The sequence below is a fragment of the Syngnathus scovelli genome, chromosome 17, assembly GCF_024217435.2.
Source record: "Syngnathus scovelli strain Florida chromosome 17, RoL_Ssco_1.2, whole genome shotgun sequence".
NCBI lineage: Eukaryota > Metazoa > Chordata > Actinopteri > Syngnathiformes > Syngnathidae > Syngnathus > Syngnathus scovelli.
In genome coordinates this window covers 8253731-8267847 of record NC_090863.1, presented here as the reverse complement: position 1 = coordinate 8267847, position 14117 = coordinate 8253731, and the positions used below count along the sequence as shown (strand labels likewise).

The following is a 14117-nucleotide window of genomic DNA, read 5'->3' as shown; positions in this document are numbered from 1 at the left end:
GAAAACCATGAGCCCAACATTAAATGACAGTGTTTAGCATTGCGATAAAACTTTATTGAGAAACACACATTAACGGTTTTAATATCCGAAAATGAAAAGCAAAGCATTGTATCAATTTATTCAAACATAAACGTTGCTGTTTTGAGAATCACCAGCGTCAATTTCAATCTGATAGGAGAGTTGTACACTTAAGGATATTTAGTTGGTGGCATTATAATTTGTTTGTGCAAATGAAAGCAGACTAGGAACTGACTTGTTAAAGGTCTTGTGCAGATTTATAAACAAATGCAGAAACGTACACAAGCGCAAAGCCAATACCTCACGGTCAATACTTTCTAATTAACATCCAAACAGGTGGTTGCTGAGACTGTGCTCTCTTGTCTACTCTCAACTCTGGCGCTGGTCGGACTGGTAATTACTTCTTTCCTGGCTCTCTAAGACAATCAGTTCAAGGCAAACATTGGCTCGCCATCAGGTTTGCCACAAAGCACTGAAAAGGGAGAAAAGTGTGTGTGTGTAGTGGTGTTGGGTGGGCACCAAATGTGTGTGTATTCTTTTGAGAGGGACATTGTATAAAGCTCGGTGGCCCCCAGGAGATGAGCTCCATAATGGTCTCCATGGCAACGGGCTTTCTAGCTGGAACCCTCCTAGTACCCCATGAGCTCCCAAAGCAAAATAGCAGTGCATGCATGTGAGTGCACGTAGGTTTGTGCACACGTGTGTGTATGTGTGTGTGCGATCCAGGCGTTAGTTGAAGCCAGCTACTTAAAAATTGATACATCAAGCATCAGTGGAGAAATGTGATGAGATTGAACGTGACATCCTTTACGGCCACTAGAGTCGCATCTCTACGCGTGTTTGTGCTCGAGTGCATACGGGCGTGAAACATGTTTACACTTGAATTGACATGTCTTGGTGCTAAACAAACTTCCGAGCCACATTAACGACACCTAACAATGTTGTCGGCATGCGCGCGAGTAGCCGTAATCGGGTTTCTCAGCCATTCTGAGATGGAATATTGTCAGCTTGCAAAAAAAAAAAAAAAAAAAAGCTGCAGAGGAATCGTGCCACCACGTGCGGCCGTGTGGGGAATAGAGATGTCAAGTACTCTGCTGAGACTAGCACTCATCGCTATTTTTAACAGCATAATGCCTTGCAAAATGCTCACACAATGCACTCTCATAATGGCTGGATCCTTTGGACCAATTAGATTTTTCATTCTTAAGGGATTGTATTAAGTTTGGACTTCTCCTGGGAAACTTTTCCATAAGTTGCATCATATAAAGTGGTGAGATAAGTACAATTCAGAATTGTGCTTAGAGGGTTTTTAAAGCTGCAAAAAAAAATCATGGAAAACGCCGAAGCAAGCGGTTCTGACCCAATTATGTAATTTCTCTTCATTTGTCAGAAAATTATTTATTCAGAAGAAATAATGTATATTTGCTCATCAATTTATGTTAGTGACATAACATGATTTGTTACGTCAATGCATAACGTCTTGGAGACTCCAGCCCACAGTCATTTTTTATTACCGTAATTTTCGGACTATAATCGCGTTTTTTTTTCATAGTTTGGGTGGGGGGCGATGGATTTAATGAATTGGAGTGACACAGATGGTTTGATAAACGTGTTATTTATGTAATACTTGTTTGAATAAATCTGAACGTTACTCAGGCCCATTCTCAGCTCCTCGTTTGTGTATATGTCACGTTAGCATACCGTATCGTTTAGCCTGTTGTTGCTGGTTCATGTCTGTTCTTGGTGTTGGATTTTGACAAATAAATTTGCCCCAAAAGTGCGACTTATACTCCGGTGCGACTTATATATGTTTTTTTTCACTGTATTGTGCATTTTATGGCTGGTGCGACTTGTACTCCGGTGCGACTTATAGTCCGAAAATTACGGTATTTTTTTTTAAAAAAATTTCCCCATCCAAAAAATGGATCTTGGCTGAAAAGAAGTCTACAACAAAGCATTTTTAAGATATGGTGCCTACTACTAAAGATCAAATATATTCTCGCGGTCTGTCTACAGTAAATTAATACACAGCACATGGAGAGAATGAACATAGGCTCCGATTGTATGTTTAGACTTGAAGCTTGATGTGGGCAAAAAAAATATGATCCCAGATGTGGGAGAAAAAAATATACATAGCAATTATGTCATATATATTCAGGTCTGTATATTGAAACTGCATCCTTTCTCGTTTACCATTTTGTACTCCATTCACAAAAAAAAAAAAGCTGCTGCGGTAAAGCAGAGACGTCGTATGGCATCAATTAAGCCGATGTATGAGTGTGTGTTTGGCGTTCAGACGGAAGTGTGTGACTGACACCTCACACACACCCTCTCGGTGTTTATGGCATCATATGGCTTGGCCAACTCGCAAATTCCGACCGGATATGAAACGCTTGGTGATGTCCGAGCGTGTGAAGCACGTGAGCACGCTGTGTGTGTTCTCACCATAGCCGTCCAATTACAGCGAGCGGTGAAGGGGAACCGCTGGATGAAGCTTGTCCTCTTCTTCATTCTGTCCATCTGTCTTTCATCTCTGATGCCGTGACTGTGTTTTTCTCCTTTACATGTCTCTGTTTACCCTTCTGTCTATTTTTTGATGTTGCCGACTATTCGATTGGTTGTGTGTCGTATTTCCCGGTGGACCGTCTGTCATACGGTGACCCTGACCTTCTCCAGAGCTCCTGCGCAAATATTTACCCTCTCGCTGACAGGGACACACACGCACGTGCGCAGAAAGCTCAATTTCACTACAATTAAAGCAAACACACACACATACACACACGCGTACATGCAGGTTCCTTGCTGGCAGTAATCCAAGCGGATGGCTCACTAATTTCAACTCGACATGATTATCCCAGAGGCTAAAAAAAAAAAGATTAAATACATGCCAGGTGTGTGCATGTGTGAGTGAGGGGTCATGACTAAAGAAAAGAAGAAAGAGGGAGAGCGAGAACCCGACAGGCCCACGGGAGAACTCTGCTGGGAGTTTGCTTGACAATCTGAATAGCTTATTCTTCCGCCTGGTCCTTTTCCAAAGCATCACCGTTCCCATTTGGAATGGAACTGGACAGACCTCCTTGACACGCAGAGGCACACATCTAGACTAAATTCAACTCACACGTGTTTCTCGTCTCCAAAAATCTGCCGTCATTCGGCGACCAGCTGAGTGCGAAGAGGAGGAGCCGTCCACGTCCTCGCCTCGCTGTGGTTATTTTCAGTTCATCACGCTCAATAATTCATTCTCTCAGGCGGAGGTTTAAACGTGAGCCTCATGTTTGATTCTCAGAAAAAAGACACACATGCGAGGAAGCACAAGTGCGCACCTGTCAAGTGGAAGGCCGACTTCTTGCCGATTTTCTCGGCGGGTGAGCGCATAATATTGATGGCGGCGAAAGGGAAACGGCTCCGCTCGAAATGGGCTTGCCGTCTAAGCTTTCGTTTAGCGCCATGCAGGAAGCCAAGTGGGTATCGTTGATGGCTCCTTTGTGCCCGTTCTTGCGCCAAGGACCGCGGGAGTTTTACAACAGACAAATATAAACCAATGTCTCTCAGCCGCTATACAACAATATGCATGCCGTTAATTTCTACTATGATTCGGAGGGTTCAATGCGGGCTGATGTTATATTTATGAATAAAATACATCTACAAATATCATTTGAGAACAGATTACGTTTGCCTGTAGTCGGATCAAATCCACTAAAATCGCAATGTGCCACCTGCGCCGCAACTTAGACCTGGTCACAGCGGGTCTAAAATCGAGTCTACTTTGTGTAACCAGTGTCAGAGAGACAAATACTAGTTCTAATATTAACACAGTAACTTGTAATAAGAGTTGTTTTTCACTGAGGATAAAGAATATATGCCTGGATGTTTTGTTGTTCCAGATTCTTTGTGCCATCATTTTTTACAAACTGTTCACATTATGCCTTTCAGTTCGATTTGTCGGTATAAGTTTATGAAGCAAGTAATTTATTTCTGTATTATTGTAAGAATAACCAGATCTGATTGGAAGAATTTCCTCATCAGCAGCTAGAACAGAAACTTTCCTGTTTGCTTTTCTGAAAAGTGCCTTTCAGACCACAAAAGTCAATAAGCTATTATAAGTGTAGCTCGTGTCGGCAGGTGTATTCATCATTGGAGGAAATGGAACGTTCCATCACAAAAGTGCTTTTGTCTTAATGCTGTGGGATAATAACTACAGCTGTCGTGCCAAGAAAAGCTGCTTGCTTGCACCCTCATATGTTGAATGGAATGGCTCCCTTATCAGCACTCTCAGCCATTGCTGACTTTTACATTGCGCCGCTTGTTTGCTAGGCGCTGACTTAACATCAGTCATCAATCCGTTCTGCCAATCAATTGTTGTAAAGAGACGATTGGCAGTCGGCTACGAAACCAACTAAAGCCTCAACAAATTGGACTTTGACCGCCGCTACATTTGTATGTCATGTTTGGTGTTAACGTTGGCCCGATCTTTCTGACAGACCCATCGTACATCTGGAAGCCATCCATGAACTCGAAAGAGACGAAGGGAAAGGGGGGGAAAGGGTCAATAGCTGCCTTCCTGTGTCGATGCTTCCTGCTTGCCAGACCTGCCGGCTCTCTTGCGCTGCCATCTTGAAAAAGCTTTAGATCTTAAATGGAGCCGAGCTAAAACTGACTCAACACTACAGAAATGTGCGCTTGTTTAACTAACTGGAACTCAGCAGCATATGAATCACAGCCAATTAATGGCGACTGTACCCAGAGGAGTCTCCCCTCTGTCCCCCACCCCTCCCTCCCCCATCTGTGGGGGATAAGGCTATATTAAGGCACCGGGAGATGGAAACACACGTGTTTCTCAGTTCTTGTCCCGCTTTTGCCGCAATCATGCCGACGGGCTACACCGTGACCGTCGCGTTTGCTCCACGCCGGAGTGTGGCAGGTGATCCACCGTGGTGAAAGAGGCTGTGAGCTTTGAGCCAGCGTGTAATTCCACATTGTCTGCATCAATGTCGCACGGCTATGTAAATGGCGACTATTGTATGGTGAGAATTACGTGAGTGCCAAAGCCTTTGTAAGCATGCGTGTCATTTGTTCAAACACAAAAGGGGGGAAATGAGAAACGAAGGGAGAGAAATGTGGAGTGGTGGTGAGGCAGACATTTTGGAAAAAAAAAAAAGAAGACAGATAAAGGTGTTGAGAGTTTTGTAGAGACAGGTAGAAGATAAAGGCCACTAGCCTTTTCTTGTTCCATTATTGGAACGTGCTGCTTATCAATTAATTAATCAAGCAAGGATTTGGCAAAAGTCTTTAGTTTCTCGTGAATCTTATTTGCAGACATTCTGAATCATTTCATGCACTGTGGGAACACAAGAATAATATTTATTGATTTATTTAAAGAGAACATGTTTCTTAATGGACCAAATATATTTTGATTAAAAATGAAATAGACTGTGTACGATGAAAAAAAATGCTGTTTTATTTACCATTATTTAAAAAAAGACCATTTTGCAGTTGTTGTTTTAAATACCGTAATGAGAAAAAAATATTTTTGCTGTGCCTAAAATAAACTTAGTAGAAAAAACAAAATTCAGTCGTATTCTAAAATGACGAGACGAGTCGTTCCATATTGAATCAAATCCAAATCGAACCGATTTGAATCGTTTCACTGAAAAATTAACCGGCTTGGAATCGTATTCCATCGACCCATTTTTTTTATTTATTTTTTTAAAATTGTAAAAACCACACAGGCGCACACGTAACATCGAGTGCATCCCCGCAAGAGCTTCTTGACTCGCTGTTCAAATCATTTTGTTGCCGCCCACTCCCTGCCATTTTTCACCCTTGTGCTCTCAAGCTCCCTGAGCTGCCACCAAGACTTGAGTGCAGAAACTAAAAAAAAAAGCCCTCGTGTGAATATGGAAAGTGGGTGTGTGGAGCCAAGATATTGACCTTCAAACGTCTGCATGCAGTGAACACAAAATTGCTCACTTTACCAAGCCAAAAAAAAAAAAACAACACATGGCGAGTTGGATGGAGACAGAGTTCAGGTTGTGTGTGGAAGAGCCACTGAAGTGAAGCGGGTTCCCCACTGAGCTTTACGTAAATGAGCTCCATCTTTTTTGCAGGTGTGAAGATTCACCTTTCACTACATCTGTTCTTTTGCTAATTTTCAACAGAGGCTGGAATCCTCCAATACGATATGACGTTTATTTTGTATCCATGTCTATGTGTGCACTCGCAAGCCTTTTAAGTGCACCGACTTTCATCTTGTGCATCTAATGGGCCATCTTGATTAAAGCCCGACTGAGTCCACGTCGTATAACCTTTAGCTTGCCGCTGTTTTCGCCAAGGTGGATAAACAGAGGTTTTTTTTTTCCTTCTGGTCTGTGGTCATAGCCAAAGTCTTGATTGTCCTAACAGCTGAGAAGGAACCCCCCCTCATCGCTCCTTTGATCGCCCGCCCGTCCCTGAACAAACGCAAATCTGAATTCCCCTCACAGCACGGGTGTTTTTCCAAAAACTCTTCTGTAAATGACATTGTGCAGACCTTTGCGTTGCCTCCCCAAAGTTATGATCTCATAGCCGCAGCCAAGTGGACTTTACGGTGTGTAAAAGTGATGTTTGCCTGACTTTTGCACATGGCCGGCCCTTAATAGACGGGTTCTCTGCCAAGGAGGTTCTGTTTTCATAGCGGTTGCTTTATCCGTCACTTTCAATGAGTTGGATGGGAGCAGGAGGAACTCTGCGAGTTTTAGAGTCAAGAAATATCATTATAATAAGAGGAATAAGATATTATTCTGAATTATTATTATATAATTATTTCTAATATGATATTTTTTATAAGAAATATTAGAAATGTAAGCAGTATTATTATATTTTATATTATAAAAAAATATTATAAAATAAAATATTATAATAATTATTATATAATTATTATTAATACTATAATGATCATATTTCTTATAAGAAATATTAGAAATATAAAAAGTATTATATTTTATATCGTAAAAAATTATAATAATATTTAAATTCAAGATTCAAGAGTTTTTATTCGCCATGTCGGAGCGTGCCAAACAAGGAATTTGACTTCGGTAAATCTCTGTTCAACATTTAGGTGACTAACAACACTCAGGACATGTGAAAAATGGCAAATATTCTCAAACATCAAATATAATAAATATTATCATTATAATTATTCTGTGAATCGGAGGTCTGTCCTCCTTTTGTGCTCTCCAGACGTTATATTTTAGATTGTAGATTGCAGGAGACAAATGTCCAAGCCTTGGCAGAGGTCCCACTGCTCTTGGTCTGAGTGCTATTTTATAATGTCCTAAATTGTCGGCACGGCTCTATAAAGATTCGCATATTCAGTATATCAGCAGTCAGCAGTGCCTGAGCCTCGAGGTCCTCTCTCCTTCACACATTTGCTTTTAGTCCAATTTTCCACCGAGCAAAAAAGAATCCCAATTTGTTGCGTCTTTCTTTCTTCCCGTACATGTGACATCATTATCGCAGCAGAAAAACAGATCTACAGTGCACAACGAGAACACCGGTAAATGGAATCGCGTACGTAACAAAAAGAAATGCCACGAAGAGCTTTAATGCTGCGGCACGTGGAGGAAAAGAAAGTGCAAGGAGGTCTTGTGAGGACTTGTGTTGAGGTGACAGGTGTCTGTCCTTCTCCGCTCTCTTTTTGCCATCTGAGGCAGTAATTGGTGCTGTCAGACACACAGGAGAGGACAGAACACACACGCAAACACACACTCCTGCCCTTCAACGTGTACCCCTTGGGCTTAAAGAGGTTTGAGAAGAGATTTTTACGACGCTCCCTGCCGTCTGGGAGAAAGCAGGAGAGTGCAAAGGAGTGCAAAACGGGATTGGAGGGAGTAATGGCGGATGGGAACAGAATGTAGGAGAGACAGACAAACAAGCTTGCTTGAAAGAGGTGGTGGCCTCCTGGAGTGTGCAAATGATGGTTGAGTAGGAGTGAGGGAGAGATTGTGTAAGTCCCCGTGAAGTGACAAGGCGCATCAGTGTGATTTTTGTGTGATGGAGGCGCAGTGTTGTTAAGCACGCACACTTCGCTTCACAGGCGACACACGTGCCAGTGATATAACACGGGCGAACAGAACGGCGTTACGCAATCGCCATCCATCCATCCATCCATCCATCCATCCATCCATCCATCCATCCATCCATCCATCCATCCATCCATCCATCCATCCATCCATCCATCCATCCATCCATCCATCCATCCATCCATCCATCCATCCATCCATCCATCCATCCATCCAAACCCATCCATCCTGTCAGTCTACCTGTGTTGCTGCACCAAATATTATTTTCTTCTTATTATTGGGTTTAGCTTTTATGATCATCTACTCGATAGACTAAATTGACCAAATATTTAAAAAGATAACACAGAGGGAAAAGGAAGATACTATCATAAGAATGTGTGAGGACAATGAGGCCTATTATTGAGAAGACCAAAGCGAGGTTAGCGGTAGCATAGAGGAGGGAGATTGCAGGGGAAAAAGGGGGCAGTAATTGGAGGTGTCTGCTGTTTGTCTAACACAGAAAGGGCTAGTAATGATTCCATTAGCGCCTCACACCGAGAGAGAAAGAGAGAAAGGGACGGGGACACAAAGAGACACGCTGCGAGGAGAGCCGATGGGAGTCAGAGACAAACACTGAGACAAAACGAGGCAGCTCAAGAAGGAGATCCACACAGAACATTAACACGGTAAAACAATGAATGGCAGAGCAGCAAAGTGGCAAAAAGAGAGAAGGAATTCAAAGTGGCCATTATAAGACTTGTTCACCTGCGCAATTGTGAGTCACATCCATTTCCTCCCTCCGCAACTCTTTGTGTGCAGGCAGCGATTTAAATGCATTAGCAGCGTGTGGTTTCCCAGTGGAGGACCTTCCGAATGTGTCAGGGCAGGAACATTTTGTTTAGAGCCGCCGTGAACGTGTAAGAGGACGCGGCGGAGCCTGCCTGGCCGCCTCTCAGTGGGGGCACATTAAAGCGTGTCGTACATTTAGGCGGCCTCTCTTTTGAATGCGCCGTGGATGCTGATGCAGGGCTCAACATCAATGAGTACACCCACTAAATACAGTGAAATTACTTTTTTGCGGGGATGATTGCCATTTGCAATCATTGCAGTGCTTTTCAATACAGAAAAAAATGATTATGAAAGAACACAATGGGTTTGTAATTATTATTTTGGTGTGTATGCATGTTGACAACTTTCATATAATTTTAACAATAGGTTCAGATTTTCCAGTTAACCTCATATTTACTATAATAAATAGCTATTGTAATCTTAGAAATATGAATTGGTCAAACTCCCACACTCCCCAATCAAAACTGATTATATTGTTTCCAGTTCCGACAATTGCAGGTGGTCATAATATGCTGGCTGTTAAATTTCCTAAATTATCCAAAATACATTTGCTAAGACTGAGTAGGTGGCGAAGGCAAGCCTGCCACCGATATGCTTCTAGTCATCACAAGGGAATTAACATTTTTTGGCAAGTACCCGTTGATTGTTTCTTGAATAATCTCCACACAAGCAAATATGCTTTAACTTGAACTCAAACCAAAAAGGATTTATGATCAACAATGGAAGCCTGTCGAGGACTAATCTCCTTATTACAGAGCACAAAGGTCACATGATTATACGTACACACCCACACCCATATTTACATTGAATGCTAAGAAAAATTGCTAGCAATATCTCTATTTTTTTAAATCAATTTGTGATTTTTGTCATATGACGTTGATGCTCAGTCTTCGTGGACCACATAAAATGATGTGGTGGGCCGTATCTAGCCCCGGGGCCTTGAGTTTGACACCTCTGAGGTCGATTCAGGTCAACTCTTTTGCAATGGAGTGTCCATTTTAACAAAAGGACCGACAAAGAGTAGGGAATGAAATCAGCCGTGATGAAACAAGCAGCAGACAGACGCGAAGCTCAACTGCGATTGAGATGCAGCCAGAGTTCCGTCACAATCTGTGCGCATTACCAAAGCGCAAGCTGCAGTGTACAGCTTGTACTTATTCACTTGTCTCTAAGGCCCCAACTGCCAAGGTTTGAGGGTGTCTTGGCGCCCGCTTCTCCAAAAAATAACCGAGATTGCATTATGTGCTCGGGTTGCAAGTTTGCAAGGATGAATATCTCTGAATTTTTGTTTTTGTTTTGTTTTTCTTTCCTGGAAGAAAGTGAGCCTGCGGGGACACGGTGGGAAGGCGTCGAACTAATAGAGCTTACTCTACCAAATACATGCAGGCAGACAAGCACGGCGCACATTGCACATGCCATCTGTGGAGTTTTACGACTCAATAAACGCCTTCCTCGGGCATACCTTTTTCCTTTTTCAACACAAACACGCAAACAGCAATAAACACATTCTCAAACTGTGCTCTCCTCAGCTCAGCGGGGAAAATGAGATATTCAAGCTGGACAAACACACACAAGCTCTTAAATAGAGCAAAAGATGCCTCAAAGCATCTCCAACAGTTCTCTGGCCAAACATTGTGGAGAGGGAGGCTTCTTTGAAGGGCTGGCGATTGCAAACGTGCAGAAATATGCACACTAATTGCGACAGTTAGTAAAATATCTCAGCGTTACGCTGTCCAGAGCCAGAAAACACATTTCACTCACGTTGGCAGATGTCCTTGTTCTCCTCGAAACCTGGTTTGCACACACACCTCCCGATAGGAACCAGCCAGCCTCCATCTGCGCTGCAGTACATCTTTGGAACCTCAAATTCCTCGGAGGCATTCACGCACGCTCCGTGTACCTCCACCAGGGCCGTGTCTCCCCCTGTTATGGTGTCAGGGAACTGGGCCAAGTTTAGCACAGTGAGTGGACACTTCTTGTAGAAGACCCTGACGGAGACCAGAGCGATGCAAGCGCCCAGGTCCTGGAAGGCCAGGTAGAAGCCTTTTTTGCTTAGGTTGCTGATGTCGCGCACTTCCGTGTTTAGCTTCATCACACGGTCGCCGACGTCCACCTGCAGAGAGGAGACATTTTGTCACTCTGCATCAGATGACAAAAACATTAGTCATCTGATTTAGCAAGCAAATTACTTTTTTCCCTTTTTTTGCCATATTAGATGTAATTGCACATCCACTGCAGTAGGTGGCAGTAGCAGAATAGTTATTCAATGTATTTTTTGTTATCTTTTAATAAGAATACAATTTTACACAAGGGCGTACACAAATTATACTATTTATAGTTATGACAGAGAGTGGGCGGGGCTAAAATAAAATGGAAAATAATCACAAATAATGTTTTAAACTGATGTGAGCTGTGGCCGACAGCAGCTTCTGCGGGAGTTTTTCAGTTTGACTATTTTCTACCGGATGAAAAGTGCATCGGCGACCGACGCTCGAGCATTATTTATATGCTGTGTGTGTGTGTGTGTGTGTCCATACCTGCGTAAAGCTTTCATCTGCAGCAATCGTATCAATTTTGACATACTGGCTTTCCTTGATGAACCACAAGTTGGCATTGTTCGACTCATAGTAGTACATGTTGAACGTCTGCAACGACAATAAAATTAAGAAAGAAATTTAAATTAACGTCTACTCTTGGAGAGAACACTCAGGGATACAGCAGTCCACCCAATGTGAAATTTTAACAAGCTTGGCGCCCTCTCCTCTCACGTCCGTCAGTCCATCTGTCACGATAACTAGTCGCAGCTCTTTGAGAAACGCTGCTCTGTGCAATCTCGTATCATCTCTCCACTACTCATTCCAAAAATGTTATGTCAGAGACTGAGTGCAGTAGACAGACAAAGTGGAGTGATGTGAATACAGAGGAGCAGTAAAATCACAGATATGGGCAAAGGGGGGCCTGTGAAAAATATATATCGGGAATTAAAACTATACAAGAAGCTCTAGAGAGCGTCCCCGGGGCATTATTTTTTAGTCTTTGAAATTGGAAAGATAAAGGGGGAAATAAAAATGGAAAAATGCTGTTTTTCCCGCTGCAGTTTGCCAAGTCACTCATTCTTAACAGGAGCCACAATTGTGTAATGAAACTAATACATATTGCAAACTATTATAAATATATTTTGGTGTTCAATTCTACCCTACAACAATAAACACACTTCGGTGTGAAACGTATTCATTTATGTTTTATTCAAATAAGACCTGACGTTTAAAAGGCAGACAAATTTCATTCAGTCGTGTATGTGTACGTAATTATGTGCTTTATTTTGCTATAATCAAAGTGATGTAAACCAACGGCATCTATAATTGGAACAAATCTCACCTAAATGTCAGACGCCTTCAATTATCTAATTAGTTTTTCCAGCCGAAGGCGCCCTAAAAGGTAAATTTGCTCAATTATGTGAATGTCATCAAATTAATTATGACATTGATAACCTTACTCAAAATCACCAAAAATGCTCCAAATCATGTCTGCAATTATGACTTGTTTCAAATCAAATGTGCTGCTCTGCTATTGATCTCCTTCTGAAGGAAAGAAAAAATACAGTTTTTTTCTGTTCTTCAAAAAGACATCTGCAGGAAGTTGCTAGGAACTGAGTGACTTAGGAGGACTTGCCTGTTAATTACAACAACAGAGACTTAAGAAAAAAAAAAGTCATCAAACAACTGCAAGTTTCACAGTGGAAGGAATCCATTTACCGTATTTTCTGGACTATAAGGCGCACCGGACTATAAGGCGCACCTTCAATGAATGGCCCATTTTAAAACTTTGTCCTTATAAAAGGCGCACCATTAATGCATCATGTCAGGTTTTTAATCCAAATCAAATCATTCTCCATTTTATCTTTTTTATTTTAACTTTAGACAACAAATTACTTTATAATCACACAATATTTATCCATAGTCTTTTTGATTCATGATTCATAGTCTTCAGCGGGCCACTTATGATTGATTTCATGACACAATGCTTCGGGCCAGTTTAAATTTAGGAATTTGGTCGATATATAAGGCGCACTGGACTATAAGGCGCATTGTTGGCTTTTGAGAAAATTTTAGGTTTTTAGGTGCGCCTTATAGTCCGGAAAATACGGTACTAACGCTTGAAGATTTTTGTAAAAATTTTGGCTTGCTTGAGTTTACTGACATTAACTAGTGCAGATGTTGTTGCCAGTTGTTGCTCGTTCGTGTGAGTTGACACAAACCTCTTTGCAGGTACCAGGGACACCCGGCAGGCTGTTACAGTCTCGCAGGGTAAATTTGATCTCGATGTAAACCCGCTGCGCTCCTTCCCGACTGATGTGGCGTGTCCTCAGCCAGTTGTTCTGATTGGCCTGCATGACGTTACACACCTGGTACGTCCGCATCGGGGTGTTCCGCTCATCCATCACGCTGATCTCCTCCCACTGAAGGTAAGAGAGATTGTACATTTGGATTATTATGTCGGATTCGGGCTCGACTTGATGATGCCGGGAACAAGAGTTGTTTTTCACTGTGTGCATGTAAAAAAAAAAAAGGTAAGAAGCAAAATGAATACCTGAGGTAAGTGGCGGATATGTGAAAGTCGAGTAAAAGCCTCTTTTTTGGAAAAAAATAAAAAATACACGCAGCTGCGAGATGGTTTTACGGAAAAAGGAAATCTAAGTCCAAAGGTTGTTTTTTTGGGGCGGGCTCACGCTCAATGAAGTGCGGTGTAGCACAACCTGCAAGTTGTGTTTTTTTGTTTTTTTTTTCTGGCTGAGGATGAGTGATGAGCTGTGTCAACATGACTAGACGACCGTCTTTGTGCTACTCGTGAATTTTTCTCCAGCAAAGGTGCTTATGGAGGAAGGATGGTGCAAATGTGTGTGTGTGTGTGTGTGTGTGGATAGGTAAGACAGAGCAACTTTGTCTCCCATCATTTGCTGCCATCTGTTTCCACTTGTGACTAAAGCAGTAATTGAGACCACTTCTCGCATGAGCAGGAAAACATGTCGATCTACACGCACGCGCACGCCAACAGTCGGCAAGCGCAGAAAGAACATTTCTATTCCTTAAAGACAAGAAAAATAAACCCATGCGGTTTCAGTGTTTAAAGATATCTGATCCATTGAAGGGAAAACCGACTGGACGCACACGCACACACACGCAGATGTTTGTGGGGCGTGAGTAGACCACC

At 42.3% G+C, this 14117-nt stretch overlaps 1 protein-coding gene across 1 annotated transcript in view; it reads right to left on the bottom strand.

Moving 5' to 3' along the window:
• The window catches only part of epha4b (eph receptor A4b), a 58083-nt gene that overhangs the window by 30593 nt on the left and 13373 nt on the right, over window positions 1–14117 (bottom strand). The window contains exons 3-5 of the mRNA XM_049747701.2: window positions 13165–13365; window positions 11444–11551; window positions 10668–11019 (exon numbers count right to left, since the gene is read on the bottom strand). Coding sequence (XP_049603658.1) covers window positions 10668–11019; window positions 11444–11551; window positions 13165–13365 — 661 coding nt within the window. The remainder of the gene's footprint in view (window positions 1–10667; window positions 11020–11443; window positions 11552–13164; window positions 13366–14117) is intronic.